Source organism: Dioscorea cayenensis, chromosome 15, assembly GCF_009730915.1.
Source record: "Dioscorea cayenensis subsp. rotundata cultivar TDr96_F1 chromosome 15, TDr96_F1_v2_PseudoChromosome.rev07_lg8_w22 25.fasta, whole genome shotgun sequence".
Classification (NCBI taxonomy): domain Eukaryota; kingdom Viridiplantae; phylum Streptophyta; class Magnoliopsida; order Dioscoreales; family Dioscoreaceae; genus Dioscorea; species Dioscorea cayenensis.
The window spans coordinates 23,309,224-23,326,385 of NC_052485.1; the positions used below are offsets into that span (position 1 = coordinate 23,309,224).

The 17,162-nt window shown below is 38.4% G+C and overlaps 3 protein-coding genes across 3 annotated transcripts; 1 reads left to right on the forward strand and 2 right to left on the reverse strand.

Moving 5' to 3' along the window:
* Positions 1-163: 163 nt before the first annotated feature.
* LOC120277131 (OBERON-like protein) lies at positions 164-4,722 on the reverse strand. The gene is made up of 3 exons (XM_039283889.1): positions 4,516-4,722; positions 2,529-3,716; positions 164-1,048 (listed from the first exon to the last, which is right to left on the reverse strand). The coding sequence occupies exons 2-3, from the start codon at positions 3,679-3,681 to the stop codon at positions 378-380; spliced, it is 1,824 nt and encodes a 607-aa protein (XP_039139823.1). The 5' UTR covers positions 3,682-3,716; positions 4,516-4,722; the 3' UTR covers positions 164-377.
* Positions 4,723-5,204: 482 nt separating this feature from the next.
* On the forward strand, positions 5,205-15,267 carry LOC120277247 (DUF21 domain-containing protein At1g55930, chloroplastic-like). Its single transcript, XM_039284005.1, has 14 exons — positions 5,205-5,895; positions 6,588-6,685; positions 6,810-6,903; positions 7,552-7,634; positions 7,746-7,844; positions 8,098-8,179; positions 8,753-8,892; positions 8,973-9,051; positions 9,190-9,253; positions 10,695-10,786; positions 11,545-11,610; positions 13,654-13,770; positions 14,267-14,446; positions 14,930-15,267. Exons 1-14 carry the CDS (start codon positions 5,302-5,304, stop codon positions 15,230-15,232), a joined length of 2,091 nt encoding a protein of 696 aa, XP_039139939.1. The 5' UTR covers positions 5,205-5,301; the 3' UTR covers positions 15,233-15,267.
* A 67-nt stretch (positions 15,268-15,334) lies between these two features.
* On the reverse strand, positions 15,335-16,536 carry LOC120277249. Its single transcript, XM_039284006.1, has one exon. It carries the CDS (start codon positions 15,756-15,758, stop codon positions 15,369-15,371), a length of 390 nt encoding a protein of 129 aa, XP_039139940.1. The 5' UTR covers positions 15,759-16,536; the 3' UTR covers positions 15,335-15,368.
* Positions 16,537-17,162: the final 626 nt, after the last annotated feature.

A 17,162-nucleotide genomic window follows, 5' to 3' on the forward strand; every position in this document is an offset into this window, starting at 1 on the left:
CAAAAGAGAATTCTTTTTCCACCATTTCTTAAGGAAACAACAGCATGCCACGAAAGAATTGGATAATTCTCATTATAAATCCAAATACAGCACTACTACATACAGTACGGGAACTTGAAAGCATAAGTGCATAACTCTTACAACATGCCATGCGACTTTGTACTTAACGGTAAATAAAATTCATTGAAAGAAGAGTACTGGTACAAGGTGGTGAATCACTGAATCTCCTAGTAGCACCAGATACATACGCACTAAACATATATGAACATATTACAATAACACACTAGTTCAGAGGATGGCATGAGAATCTTCAACTCAATCCATGAAATAACAACCAGGATAATTATGGTTAAACTGGTAAGAATAATTCTATTCCGTCAAGGAACTTGACCGCGAGAGAGGTGATCAGTAGACTGCTGGCCTTCAGACTTTGGAGGAAGGCTATACACATTCTTCACCAACTCTTGGATTTTGCTCAGCATGAACATCTGAGCAGGGTCATTGCCCCCAGCACTGTTGCCACCACCACCACCAACAGCACCAACACTGCTGTTTCCATGTGGTGCCCGCTGACTCTCCTGAAGCTTCATCTTCTCAAACAAGTACTGCTTCTCGGCTTCGGCTTCATCTAAACGCCGTTTCAGATATCGGCTAGTATAATCCTGCTCGGCTTTCTCAGACTTTGCGAGGGCAATACTCTGAAGCCTCTCTGCCTCCTGCCGGGCCTCATTTGCCTTCACCTGAAACATTTCGGCTTCTGCCTGCTTGAGCCTGACAATACTCTCCAGCTCCTCAACCTGCTGTTTCTTCCTTTGCCTCTCCATTTTGAGCTCTGAAACTTCTCTGGTCTTGTCCTCTAGCTCACGGTCACAGGTTTCAAGAGCTAGACGAGCTCGTTTAAACATGCGCATTTTCTCCTCCGCAACCATCTCCATCTTTCTGACAGCTTCTTGGACCACTTCGGCAATTTTATTACAAGCTTCCTGAGGAGCAATCAGCCTACCTGCTTCCTCACTCTCAGAACTCTTTGTCGGGTCAATCTCAAGCTCTGAAACAGAGGACAAAGCCATGGTTAAAAACAAGATAGTTATTGTGTGCTCACCAAAGAGGTTTGATAGTGTTCATATAATGAGATACCAATGATGATCATGATACTTATTTTGCAAACATCAAATCAAAGACACAAGCATGAAAGGTTCAAATGATTAATCCAAGAAAAAGATCCAACTAGTGACAAGAGTAAAAAATTTGTCTTAAATAATGATCAGGCACTCCAATGGAAAAGTAGTTTATATGCAGTCAAAACTCTGACCAATTGCCAGCCAAACATGCATACAGAATCAACGTGCTATGGAAACTACAGTAATAATATATTATCCTCATCCTCACAAAAATAGAACGCAAACATAAAATGACAGGAAATGTGCAATCAATGGTTTTGCTAACAAGTAGAGATACAGACATAGACCATACACAGCAGTTATAACCATGGATGTCATTAATGAACAGTGAACACATACGCAATAACTGAATAAAAGCAAAGGAAAATAAAAAAATTCAGACAGGAAAGCATGGAAGGTATGTTTATATGCATATCCATAAAATGAGAGCATTGATCAAATTACATACAAGGAAACAAGAGTTGTTACAAGATCAGAATGTTAGCATACTTCTATTGTCTATTGATTCAGATTTTTGAATAACTGAAGCGTGCAGCACACATGCCCGGATATAATCATTCTACTATCACCATATAACAGACACATGCCCATATAAGTATCATCTGACAAATTCCTTCCACAAATAGTAGCAGGTTAGTCAGGTAGATGGGGGAATAAATAACAATTTGCAGCTTTTGTTGTTGCAAAATTCTTTGACCAATTCAAGTTCCATTATTCATCTCATTTATATAAGATAAAAGAGGTGAGTATAATGTCTCCAACCGGCACTGATTGAAGTTATCGAACTGAACAAAGAAATGAAGTTCATCTATATCAACCATTGAAAGATCAAACTTAATTCTAAAAACAAACTGTGGGTAAAAGCATAATAATTTTCCACATATGGAGTTGAAACAGGGAAAAACAGCACAAAATTGAAACTGATACCATTGTAGTCGAACTGAACATGAGACCTTTAGCACAAACTGCAGACAAAGCCTAGCTGCTAAGTAATTAACAATAAATTATACTACTTTGGCATCAATAGATATAATATCACAGATTAATATACGAAATAAAGATGTAAATGACCACCTCGAATGAGCATGAGGATAAAATATGCCAGCAAAGCAGTACACAATGACTGAATGAATGGACAGGTTGCTCACTTAGGATGTCAACAAAATTCATAGCATAGTGTTCAGCTTAATGTGTGCAATGGACAGTATATTTGCAGCATTAAAATAACACATGGCAATACATATATGCTACTATTAAAAGCACTTCAAATGGTTGCTAATAAAGTCAACAGTTTCCAATGCAATAGGCCATAAAAAGGGCATATTTATCGTATGCATGTTGTCATACCTTGAAAAAACATGAGCAACATTCGGCAAGCTGTGGAATCATTAGCTCCAGTTTTCATCTTTTCCACAAGATCTTCACACTTCCAAAACAATTTCCTTCCTCTAGGGTCCTCACTCCCACGAAAAATCCTACTGACTATATCAAGTTCTCTCATCAAAGCTTCTCTATCCCATGAAGGAGCACAGTGTTGAAACACATCTTTAACCCATCCCAACAACTCAGATGTCCTATTGCATGCTTGGCATCTGAAAAGCATCTCAGGGGATCCTACCACACTCTTGGAAGAAGATCCCATCCCTATCTGACCACCACGTATTGCACAATCAGTGTGAGTCCAGTGGGAACACAGATCACAACCAATCCAGCGGCATGTATTGACCTCAAAATCGAATTTGTTGCAAATTACACACATGCAAAGATTGCAGAAACCATTTCGATTAGTGCATATCTCACAGCTGCAGTCATCAGCAGGAAGTGCACTCTGACAAGCTATGTTCCTACATCTCTTGTAAAAGAAAACCTCAATGAGCTTATTCTGGGGCAAACTAATATTTGGGTGTAGAAAAGCTTGGATTCCTGTGTTTATAGCAACAAGAATTTCCAATTGCACTCGGTGTGCCCTGACAAGAGATTTAGCAGTCAAATCACCTCTCCCTTGCACAAGCTTCTGCAAATGCAAGAACTCCTCCCTGTGCTGAGATCCTCCAGTGCCTTCAAGGATCACCCTTAGTTCAGTTTTAAGCTCTTCAAGGAGCTCATCGGGAAGAACCATCATTTTATCAGAAACAATCTCGACTCTTTCACGAGCAACTTCACGAAGTGATAACTTGTCAGCATTGGAAACCCTACGAATGACCTGAGGTTCAGGAAATCCATTTTCTCCTTCCTTTTCCTTCTCTAAACTCTTAGTAACAATGGCATCAGGTTGATTATGCTCAATGGGCCAGGTCTCCTGTGAGCTGGCACTTTCAGAGGGAGAATCATGATTATGATCTGAATTAGAAGCAGGTTCCTGGACATCAGGTGAACCTCCAGCATCTGATGAGGCCAGGGATAGGGAGGTATGTAGTCCTGCAGGCCTATTGTGCTGGCGTGGGGGCAGCATTTTTGAAGAGGGATTCTGATGGAAGTTTGCCCCAGAAGAGGTGCCCATTTGAGATAGGCGTCTCCGACTTCAAACCCCTTTACCTGCCACCATCAACAAAGGATTATCTGATTGCGATTTCTGAAGAGAATTCTACTGGGACTTTGAAGCAAATAAGTACTGTCATGACTAATATTGACGTGATTGGCAAATTAACAATACAGAGAATATGGACAATACAAAGCATGTAGACAATACAAAGACCGTCAACACAATTGGCACACTTCAACTAAAGAACAATTGAAAGTAATAAACAGAGCAAGAAGTCAGCCCAAGACCCTGACCTTATTCAATTTATAATCCTAAAATACCAAGACAATGAACCAAAAATCAGGTGTCAATAGATCCACCACTTACACGTTACAATCAGGAAACCCCAGTTGTGTCATCATAACCCAGCACAGGCTGATAAAAATCTCCAAAAGATTCAAACTTTAAATAAAATCTTCAGCTAATAGAATCAGATCTACCAAGGAAATTACCCACGAATTAACAAATGAAAACCCAAGCCCAAAATTAGACTGACAACGAAGAGAAGAACAAAAACCGGTGAGTAACAGCACAAACATCAGCACGCTTCAAGCAACAAGGAAATCAAAGACAACAACTCAACTAAATTCAAGATTCTCCAAAATCTCAACTTTATGCTGCACCTGATGCTTAAATCTCAAAATTAATCAAAGGAGTTGACCGACGAAAACGGCGACAAACACAAGAATCAACTCACAAGAAATCGAGGGTGAAAATACAACCATCAAAGAACTCACGGAGCATGAGAAAGTTAGACAACCCTAGAAAGCGCAAGGAGTAGAAAACAGAGAAACAAAGAACAAGATCTCTTACAAGGAGGTCAACCCGGAAGGGATTATGCCCGAAGCTCGCAGCAGGCCTCTCAAAAGAGCCGAACCGATCTCTAAGGAGCAATATTGATGGAAATGGGGGAGGGCTGCGAAAAATTCAAGGGCTAGGGTTTGAATCTCTCATCCTTTGAATCCAAATGGGGAAGAAGATGAATGCCGAGTCATCTCTCTCTCTCTCTCTCCGGGTTCTCCTTTTCTTTTTGTAAATTAATAATTAATTAATTCAGTCCTCCTAGGTAGTCGATTGGATGACCGGCAAGGGCCGGTGGCACGCGCTTTCCCATTTCTTTCCTTTTTTTTTTTTTGATAATAATTTCAGTTAAAAATCGATGTTACATGTAACCATGCCATTTGAAATTTGAAGCTAACATATAATTAATTTTTTTAATAAATAAAAATTAATTCAGTCAAAAAATTCTTTGGTCGTGTGCCGTTTACTCTTGTGTAGATATAATATAAATACAGATTTGTATGTGTAGAAATAATCATGGTAAGATTCGTACATAATAATAATAATAATAATAATAATATATTCCAGGGTATAGGTGATGAATATATCATATATATATATATATATGAGTAAATTTAAAAATGGAAAAAATTGAAAAAAATGAAAAAAATAAAAATAAAAAAATAAAAAAATATAACGCAACAACAACAACATTGCAGCAGCCGGGAAGGGACTGGCGCTATCTTTTGCCTGGCTTCAGAGACGCCGCGAGAATGGCTCCTTGCGAATCCTAGGGTTTCTCACCCAAACTCTATTTTCATGCATCTCTCCATCCCGATTTCGTCTTCCCGACCTCCGATGCGGACGTTAATCCCCACAGTCCTATCTCTACAACCTCCGGCGGGGCTATGCTCTGTTCCCAGATTCACCAGCTGCACCAGCGCTTCCATTTTCAGAGAATTCCATCAAAGAAGAAGGATTATCTATTGTTTCCCCAGTGTACCACAGCCTTTGCCGTATCTAACGAACAAGTGCGCTGCCCATCCGTGCGCCAATGGCGCACTGCGAGTTCGAGCCTCTTCGGAGTTCACTGGTGATAGGGAGAGTGCTGTGGAGCGGATGATTGGAGTTCTTAATGTTTCTGTGAGGATAGGACTTGGTTTTGTTCTTGTTGGGATTGCATGCGTGCTACTGGTGGCGAGATGTCAAAGGGTTCTCGCGGCTGAGAGCGTCGCGGACGTTGGTTTGAGAGTGTTTGGATCCGGGAGCACTACATTTTCTGGGGCCTGGCCGAAAGTTGTACAATTACTTCATGTTTTCAGAGACCAAGGTTTGATTTTGGCGGCGCTGCTTGGCCTGTCCGCGTTCTTCTCAATGGCAGAGACTTCGATCACAACATTGTGGCCCTGGAAGGTACTGTCAATTTCTTTGTTTCTACTTCATAACAGTCTGATGTTTAAAACTTTTCAATTTGGTTGTTTCGCTGTTAGCCTTATATATGCATTGTTTTGGAAGAAATTTATCCATTTTTTTTACCTTTACCTGGATAAGTTTGCTGCACTGTCTTTTCGTTGTTGTTAATATTATAGTATCATTGGACAATGCTCCGCTAGAACTTAGAAGTATATTTCATGGATCATCAAGGTGCTACTAACAGCCCCAATGTATTAAACTAGGAGTTCTATGTGCAGAGGAGGGGAATCTTGATAACAATTAATTTACTATTACTGAAATGTTCTTCTCTTATTGTTGGAAGTTGGAACCCTGTCAAATTTCAACCCATGCTTCATTGATGACTACCTATTATTATTAGAACTAAGCTCTGGAAGATAACTATGATAGTTTTCGTGCTTTATTAATAGCTTTTCCATGGAGTGAAATCTGATTAATTTTATTGTATGTCTAATATTGATTGATTGGCTTGTAGAATTTTCTGCTAAAGCTACGCAAGCTGTTGGATCATTGTAATTTCAATGCTTGTGTTGGAATTTTCATCTTTTTGGCAATTCTCTTCTTATGGCTTTATTGTACTATCATGTGCTTGCCAAAGTGGATTACCTGTATGCTGTTCAACTTATGGCCTTTATCAACCTTGTTTTTACCAGGTCCGTGAATTGGCAGAAAAGGAGCCTGAAAATGGTGTCTTTAGAATGCTTCGTAGTGATGTCACTCGATTTTTGACAACCATTCTGATTGGCACAACGTATTTCTTTTATTTATATATTTTCTTCAGATGCATATTATCCTTCTTTTGATGAGTTGTTTTGATCAAATGATTATACTTGCTTGCACCTTGCTCATTATGTCCATTTGGGAGTTGTACGCAGTGTGGTCAATATTGGTGCAACAGCACTTGTGACAGAGGCCGCAACTGCAATTTTTGGTGAAGCTGGAGTTAGTGCTGCAACTGGAGTTATGACTGTATGTTCCAACAGAGTATCTTTGACTAATTTGCTCCAGTGCCTATGCAATCTTTGACTTTTCGTTATAGGGAGGAAAGTTTTGTGATGCCCTGCTTTCACTTGTAGTATATCTGTTTTTGACTCTTGAAATTCTATATTGGCACAAAAGTTTTACTTTTTAATTTTTTGTGTCTTTGTCCCATGCGTTTGTTTATGTGAACATGGTGTAAGAATGACTAAAGGATAATAATCATGGAGTTATCACTCCAAGGATTCTCTGCTAAGCAGGCTGTTGACTGTAAGCATGTGATTAGCTTCCTTATAGGGTCATAAATTTAATGCAACAAAAGTTTTGGTTAACTTTTATACTTTTATAATGCATAATTTTGTGCTTAAGTGTTTCTTCAGGCTGAACTTTATTTCCGTTAAAAAAAAAAAGACTGATAAAGAATTATGCATAAACTGTGTGGAAGAGCTGAGCTAGTGCAGCTTTGAAACTTTATTGGTGGATGACATATGTAAAATGAGAGCATTATAGGATAGCTAAGAAAATTAGCAACAAGGCTCATAAGGGGGAATGTGCCACCTGTTTTTTTGCTTCCATTAAATGCCTCTTTGAAGAAATAAGAAGAGGCACTAATTTGTTTCTGTATCTTTGCAATTATAGGTTGCTATCTTGTTACTCACAGAAATAACTCCTAAAAGTGTGGCTGTTCACAATGCTACAGATGTTGCCAGGTTTGTTGTTAGGTAAGAACATGGCCCCATTCCTTAGATGGTTTATTGACAACATTGATGACGTGTGAAAAAATTCCTAAAATCTGTTTTGTGAATGTTGTATATCTTATGTGACTTGGTCAGGCCGGTTGCATGGCTTTCCTTAGTGCTGTATCCAGTTGGAAGAGTTGTTACTTTTTTATCGATGGGTATGCTGAAAGTGCTAGGTCTGAAAGGTAGAAGGTAAATATTGTTCATGTTTTTCAAATGAGTATATGTGGCTGTAATCACCAAAAGATTTTTATTCTAATAGTTCTTGTGATTTGCTTCAATATTATTTGAATGTAACTTTGCATATATAGAACTCTTTATGAAAGTAAATATAGCAAGAGTTGTATTCAAATATTTGCTACTAGATGAGGGTTTATTGCTTCCCTTTCTCCAAGCAATTTTTTTTGTCATAAAAAATGCTTTTTGTCCTTGTGTGCCAATGTAGTGAGCCATATGTCACAGAAGATGAACTGAAGTTGATGCTGCGAGGTGCTGAGATGAGTGGTGCAATAGAAGAGGAGGAACAGGTTATTTCCACTAAATACAAAATTTACCTTTTTTATTTGTTGTGTTCACATATTGTAGCTTAAATGACTCTGTACTTGCACATTGACTGTGAGCAAATTCTTGCTTTCTGTTGACACTGTAACTCCACGATAACAGTTTTGTGTGTGTCATTGGGACCATATTACAACTACCGAAACTTTTTGCAGGATTGAAGAAACTTAGAGATATGGTTACATACAATTTTCTTAATTTTTTTTGAGGTGTGTGGTTTCTCTCTTATTCAAGAGGTATGCTTCAGGATAGGTTGGGATGTGGAAGAGTCATCCTGTTCTTTTGGGGAAAAAGTTGAGGATTTTTTTTACTGAATAAAATGATGAGCGGTCAATTTCAATTTAAGAATTTTGGGTATATCTTTTAGCGTGGTCATGCTGGTACACTTGTTTAAGTCTGTCATTGAAAGGTTTGGTGCCCATGTATTATTTTTTCTATATGAGCATTTTCATTTGTATGGGATGATTGGAAGGAGTAATCCTGATTATTTTTTTGGTGGTTACGTGATAAATATTACTGCTGATTCTTCTAACCTTTTTCAGGACATGATTGAAAACGTGCTAGAGATAAAGGACACTCATGTCAGAGAAGTGATGACACCCCTTGTTGATGTAGTTGCAATAGATGGCAGTGCAAAACTTATTGATTTCCAAAAGTTATGGGAGACTCATCAATACTCAAGGTTTGGTGAACTACTAAATTATTTCACTGAATTTCTTGCATATTAATGCTTCCCTGATAAGTTTATGCTTGCGATGTCAGGGTGCCTGTATTTGAAGAACGGATTGACAATATTGTTGGAATTGCATATGCAATGGACATGCTAGAATATGTTGAAAAGGTGTGGTTCAGCTTAAAACCAAACTTATTTATTTATTTATATCCCTATTTATCTGGTTTGTCTGCATCATCAGGAGAATGTTTCTGCAGATATTTCTTTCCACTATTGTGATTGAGTACTCTATTTTTGCTTTTGAAGGTTGAGAAGCTAAAAGAATCAACAGTAAGAGACATTGCACACATGCCTACCTACTTTGTGCCAGGTATTTTAGCTTATTTTAGAGACTATTTAGGATTAAACCTTAATATTTCTTTGGTTACTGTCTGAATTTATATTTTACAACTTGCGTTGTAAAATAATAGAATCCATAACTCAACAAACAACTGTTATGAGGTGGTTTTGGAGCAGACTACATGAAACTTCTTCACCAATCATTTATTGTCTGATATAATACCCCAAAATTTATAAAATCCTTTTCACAGCTTTCTGCGCCATCTTTGACCTGCTTAGTTTCATGAACCTTGGAGATAATCTTTTTCTCCTGACCTTTTTTGAGCCTTTTGACATATATATATATATATATATATATATATATATTTGCTTTCCTTTTTGATAAAATCAATTTCCGATTTATTTGTCTTCAGGTATTGCTCTCATTCTACAATGTTTTATTTTTCTTTCTCTCTCTCTCTCTATATATATATACTTTTCTTTTTTATAACATCAATCTCCCACTTATTTGTCTTCAGGTATTGCTCTCATTCTACAGTGTTTTATTTTTCTTTCTCTCTCTCTCTCTCTATATATATACTTTTCTTTTTTATAACATCAATCTCCCACTTATTTGTCTTCAGGTATTGCTCTCATTCTACAGTGTTTTATTTATCTCCCCCACATTTTATATCCTTCCTTACTATTGTGAGTTAATTGCCCTTAAACTTGCTATTATGTTCGTCATTTCATTCATATCATTCCTATTTCATGGACTTTCCAGAGAACAGCCCTTTGTTTTTTGTTCCATTCATTTTCTACCTTTCTTGGAGAGCCATCAATTTTTTAGTTTGTTTACTGTCGACTTCATGGTACAGAACAAAACCTTTTGGTCATCAATGTTGTGCAAGCTCTCACATCTATTTTCTGCTATTGAAATTGCACAACATGAACTTTGCCCAATTTAAACTCATATTTTTAAATGCTCAACTCCATATTTTTAATCCTGTGCACAATTTCACGTCTCGGTTGCCTGCCTTAACCAAGATTGACTCTGGGTTGCAATTAACCTAATCATAAAGGAAAAGGAGGGTGACTCCTACTGGTAGGTCTCATTTTACAATTTGTAGATGGATTTTCTCCCTTACCTCAACATTTTTTTATTTTTATTTTTATTTATTTATTTTTGAGTGTTTGTGTGTGAGCACACTCTCCTAAAATTACAAGTTGAAAAAATTTTCCTCTTCTTTTGATATCCTTCTATCTATCTGTATAACCTTCAAAGCAATAAGAAAGGGGACAAATTATAACCTTGCTTATGAAGTAGTTATTTTCCATGCTATATGATTATCAATTGTTCAGCTTGCTTGTGTGTCTATTTCAATCGATTATTCACGGTCAATTTATCGCTTGCAATTTTCTGAAAGCATATATTTCTTTGGTTTGCTTGGTTATCAGTAAGTAAATGTAAATTCCCTTGGAGATAATTGCAGATTCAATGTCTGTGTGGAATTTGCTCAGGGAGTTTCGAATTAGGAAGGTTCACATGGCAGTGGTTCTAAATGAGTATGGTGGAACTGTTGGTGTACGTATACATGATAATATTCTCCTTATTTTATTTGCGACCATTTCAGGCTGCTGAAAACTGCTGCCTTTGCATTAACTTCTGTTTCAATTATATGGTCTTTGTGTCTGCTGATATGCTACGGTTAATCACCAAGCAGCCCCACCTGTGGGACCTATGCCTGAAATTTTTGTCATAATTCTTCTGTTCATTTGATTAGTTAGTATGCTTAGATGGTTATCTGTTCTTTCACACATTTTGAGTTGAACATGTTTCTTGTCCTGTGTGATTGATTCGATTTGCGTTCTGTCTGTGCTCTTTGTTACCCTGATTTGCATGATGTGCCATTGATATTGTCAAAATAGCAAGAAAATTCTCCCTAGTTCAGCAATATCTGGCCTGTAGTTTTTCATCATATTGGTTATTTGATTTCAGAAATAGATGGGGCTTTTCTGAGGGATAATATGTGGAATGGACGCATGGATTCCACTTGGCAGTCGCATGTTATTGCAACATTTTGAACCAACTTGGTTTGTTCCCTATTAGTGCTGACCTTTTAATCTTATTGAAATAGGATTATCATTCTACTCCAGGTATTAGGGTGGCATGGGTCAATATCATAACATCTTTATGAATATCATCATTGTAAAGAGAATTTATCATGTTTGGTGTGATAATGACATTTTACTCATTTTCTTACCTATACCTATGGTTTTTGTTTTTATCATGATCTTTCAAACTTCTGGCTTACTTACTAGTGTAAAAATGTGATGTAACAGATTGTAACTTTGGAGGACGTTGTAGAAGAAATTGTTGGTGAAATATTTGATGAGAATGATTCCAAGGTGAGGTGCTGTATACAAGCTGGTTCATGTTACAGCTGAAACTGTAACATATATAAAATGTTGGTGTGGAATAGCTGATACATCTCCTGCTTCATAATCATTTTTATCCTACTTGAAATTCTTGTGTTTTGAAGATGTTGGAAATATAGTCCCATAACTCAACAAAGTTACTAGTCAGTAATGCATCAGGTATCGGTTTACTGGGATCTGTTGATTCCTTTAGGCTATCAGGTAGGGGTGCCAACCTTTCTGGCTTCTTCAATCTCCCATCTTCATGATGTGGGATAAATTCATCATCTACATGTCTAAATGAATCTAGATACCAATTTACTTTGTGCCTGCCCTTCAGCTGGTGCCTGTTCATTAGTAGCCTCTGGTTGATCTGTCCTCGCTTGCTCCTATCTCTGAGCCGGAACTGGTACCACAATATCATTTTGGCTTTCTGAACTTTCCTCAGCTTGTGCACCAATGGTATCACTCAATTTTCGTACATAGAAAACACTAGAAGAGATAAATGGAAGACCGTTTTAGTGATGCAGAAGCGAATGCCCTTAGTTCATTACCCAAGAATCTATACTTTCTTGTTCCAAACAGTATGGATCTACCAGTTTGCCCACTGAGGGCTATAGGAAAAGGAAGTTATCATTTCAAGGTTACGATACCTATGATCGTTATTGTATATGCATTGACCAAGAAACAATACGAGACAGTTGATAGTAACGCATCAATAAAGTGGGCAACTTTGAGAATGGAAGCATTCAAAGAAGGTTGGTTCGATAGTCAGAAACATGTAAGAAGAGTTGAGACACCAAGTGATTGCCTAACTATCATGGCTAGATTGGCCGGAGATAAAAAGTTAGCCAATTCTGCATGGCAAGTTGTTTGTTTTGTTCCTTTTCTAACCGAATTCTGTTTCCGGGCATATGGTGTTACATATAATACTGCAACACAAACGGAGTTTCTAGCTAGAGCAGAAAAGCTTGCACAATTATCACAGCTAAGTCAGGTTACTAATTACTTACCACATGATATCTTTTTATGGTACATCTCTAGAGGTGGATTGGAGTCAAGAGACCAATGTTAGCTCTATGTGCGGATATGAACAGTCCACATATACCGAAATGTTTTTTGCGTCCGTGCTCATTCAGCTTCAACCGGTCAAGACATTCTTGACTACATCGTATGCTGCAATTTGAGCTTGCAAGAGATCTAATTGCGGCATGCGATAGATCAAGAATATCGACGGTTGGGCTGAATGATGCGAGGCCTAGCTCGCTATGCTGGGCTGTTCGCACATCAGCGTGCTCTTGACTCAATCACTGCAAGCATGCCATAAAAGGGCTATCGTAGTGGTGGCAATGTAACTGACAGCTGTGTGCAGCTCTGCTAGCAAAAGCTCCGTTTGTGTGCGATGATATGCTGCACCGTGTGCGAGCTGAGCCGGTGAGAACAAAGCTGGGACAACTGCATGCGGAGCAACTGCTTTTATCTCGACCAGTCGTAACCATGATGGTTGGGCGATCGCGATGCTGCACTGTTTCGACTATCGGGCATCGATGCTCTCCGGTCTCAAGTTGCTCACTGAGCGTTATCAGCGCTCGTCAGTCGATCATGTCTGGCGATCATGGTGTCGTGACGGAAATGACCTTCTCCTGAGCCTCAGGTGGGCGGGCGATGATCGCATCTTGTTTGGAACGAAAAATATGATGCGGGTAATGACAGGGGCTTGACCGCATCGTCAAAGCGGTCTTCCGACTATCTCTTCTAGTGTTTTCTGTGTATCTCTCAGTTTGAGTGATACCATCATAAAATGGTGGGCAAACTGGTAGATCCATACCAAGAGCATTCGCTTCTGCATCATAAAATGGTCTTTCGTTTATCTCTCAATTTTTATGCTAGTTTTAGAGTTTGCTTTATCTACTCCTAATATATTAGTAAATCTTCACACTTATCCCACACTCCTGAAGTGATGCCTCCAGCAGCAGATACCTTCTAGTGTTTTCTGTGTTTAGCTACTCATTTGTGGAGATATGCTTTTTGTAGGAGGAGATTCAGAAGAAAACTGGATATATTGTGCTGCAAGAGGATGGAACCTTTGATGTTGATGCTAATACATCAATTGACCAACTTTCTGAAGAATTGAATGTCAAAATACCAGAGGTGAGAATTATTTTAGCCTACTAGTGGATTTGATTAAACCAATTCTTATAACTCCTGAATTAGATCATTTGCCCTTATCTCAATTGGAATCATTTTGTTTTTGGTTCCAATTTGATACTAAGCAAGTCTGAGAATTTAGGTCTGATCTCACATTCCTCTGCCATATTATTAAAAATGTTTTGGCTATTTCCTTGCCAGCTATGTAGACTTATAGTTTTACCCTTGGTATTGATTTGCATTACAAAATTTGGCTGCGAAATTCTTTCTCATGTAGATTTTGTGTTTCTTCCCATAATCTACGCTGTTTGAAGAAGTTGGTTTCTTTGTGCATCCTTTTAGCAAGCACTTCACTTTTTTGCCTGTGTTTATAAGGGACTGAACAATAAAACTGCAACTATTGGTGATTTCGGAGTACAGTTCTTGCCCATGTTCTACAAGAAATTGTTGGTGGTATAGTTGATCTTTTCCTCTGAAATTCTTCCATTGTTTGTTCTAGGGTCACCAGTATGAGACAGTATCAGGTTTCATTTGCCAGTCATTTGGGTATATACCAGAAGAAGGTGCAAAGCTGGTGGTGGTTTTAGAGAAAGATGATCAGGAAGATAATGGTGAATACTCTCGCACAGAATCTGATCACCTAGATGACAAGGAAACACATCAAACTTTTGAGATTGAGGTACCTCTGCATCAAGATGATGTGCTTGCTTTATAATTGTGATACTCTTTGCCTTTAGTCTTATTAGGGCTTTCTTGTTGGTTCTTCAGTATAGTAAGGATCAGAATTTGCATAGATGCAGTTTATGAAGGGTCATGTCAATAAGAGTTGAATGAATACAATAGATATTTGCATGATTCACTTGTATATTTGTATGTAAGCTTGTGTTCTGCTTGTGGACTTCATCAAGACTCTACATTTATTCTTTGTGGAGCAAATCATTTATTTAAAATCAAATAGGCTAATTTTTAAGTTGGAAAAAAAAAAAAATTCCTTATTTTGTTACAAGTTAAGTGGCCTGATATTTTTGTTTACCAATTTTCGTGAGATCCATTCTGAGATCATTGTAATGTGTACTCTTGGTACTGTATGCAATTCTTTGGTTGGCCCTGTTGCATTGATTTTTATTTTAAACTGATCACCTCTATTGTATTAATTTTGCAGGTTCTGGAAGCGAATGAGAGAAAAGTGGGTAAAGTCCGATTTAAGCCAATTGAAAATGAGCCTGTGGAACTGGAGGCCAAAGGTATCAGCCGTTTGTTCTCTACCAAAGTTGTGAAAAGGAAGAAGAAGCTGGACAAGGACGACGAGAATAATGAAAGAAATGGGGATGAGATCACATCCCCGGAGGATCTAGACAGTATCTATTTACGTGAAGTGCAAATTCAGAAAAGATTCGACGATACCAACTACTATTCACCTGATGATGATAAAGAAGATGATCATGTTGGTAACTATAAACATTAATCACAGTGCACCATCCATGCTCTCCTTTCTTCTTACTGACATTACAGGAAAATCCAATAAAGAGTAAGAGCACTAACAAAGCTCCAAGTTCTAAAAGGGAAAAGCAGGTTGGGAACAAACATATATCAAGTCTTGTTTACAGGTGAAGAGTAGTATCAACTTCGGTGTCATTAAAACAGCTTGCTGAGGAGGAGTGCTTGATCAGCGGATCAGACTGCAAGGCAATTGAAAGGGAGGTATCAAATATCTGCAACTCCATGCTGTCACTGTGGCGCTTAAGCTGGGTGGTGGAAGGATATGGTTGGAGAGATCTGGTAGGACGTATGAGCTCAGGGTGGATGAACCATGTTTTGCTCTCGTAATGAGCGTTGTCGAGGATGGTGGCTTCGGCTTCGGCATCAGTGAATACTCTCAGGAGCTCTCTCTCTTCCCTCATCTCCTTAACTTTCTGCAGTTTTCTGAATCTCTCTTGCAAGAGAGCAATGGAGGAGTGCAGGACTGTGGGGTCATTGCTTTGCCTCCTCATGAAGATGAAACTTTGAGACAAATTGGGTTTGGCCGTTGGAGATGTGAGTCTGTTACGTGTGTTGTGTGGGAGTGCTTATGTCTGGGTGACTGCGTATGAGTACGCATATATATATATGGTATTATATATCTAGCAATATATATATATATATATATATATATAGAGAGAGAGAGAGAGAGAGGTGATGTCTTGTTGCATTTTAACTGATGTGTTGTTGTGCCAATTGATTGATTCCGGATGATGTAAAAGGAGAGTAGGAATCAAGAGGAATTGTGGAAAGTCCAAGGGAGTAAGGCTGTTGTGGGTGCACAAGCAGTTGGGTTGGTGGATGCGAGCATGGGGCAAAGAGACTTTGGAGGGGAATAAGGGCTGGAGACATCGTCCAAAACATCTTGGACGTTAGTGTTTGTAAGTGCCTGACAGGAGAGAATAACATGCTTTGGCCTCAATTGCCTTTTAGCAGGTTGCCTTGAAGGAGATGTTTTCTGTTTCTTGGTGTTTTACTTGTGTTCTCACGAGCCTTGAGATGCTGGCCTTTGATTTGATTTGGAATTAGATGGTTGGAACATCACCTTTCATGGCCACCAAAAATGAGACGATTCCAAAATCTCGCAGCTTTGTCTTGGCTTCTTATGATCACACGGCACTTGTTCCCATTATTATGCTTCATTCCTTTTTTTATTATATTCTTGTTTGACACTCTTTTGGGGGGCTCTAGTAGAGACGTGAAGGTATACAGGAATATGATATGGTTCTTTTTTCTCACAGTATTGATATGGAGGAAAGGGTAGGGAATGATCCTTGGGTCCAGTGATGCCTTGGAGGCTGTCTTGCACGCTTCCTTCTCTCTTGTTAATTCTCTCATTCTCTATCCTGTTTTGTCTTGGGGCTCGTGGAGGGGATTCTGGGGAGGATAGCATGCCGGTTTGATAGCTTTAAGACACTGTTGTTGGCTTCAAAGTTCAAAGTATAGCCATGCCTCCGCTCTGACCTGCCCAACAAATCCCTTGTCCTATTATCTCCATCCACCTCGCCCTTCCATTGACCAATCTATAATTTCTATCTGTAGACATGAATGGGAAGCTTATTTTATTACGGGTATGAAAGAGTTATATTCCGTGAAAGATAAAAGAGATCTCTTAAAAGCGCTGGTCACCTACCTCTTACCCTGCGGATTCTTAGACTCGTATTCTTAGGAGCCATTTCAATAACAAGAAATTTCTCAATAATACTGATTTCTCATAGCTCTTAAGAGTACCAAAGATTCATAAAAAATTAAGTCAATTCAAAAAAAAAAAAAAATTAAATTAAATTAAATAACACTTGATTTCAACGTCATAATTGATCGAATTATATTTAAAGTTCAATCAACAAGCCATCGCTAAGTAGCTCTAAATTTTAGCA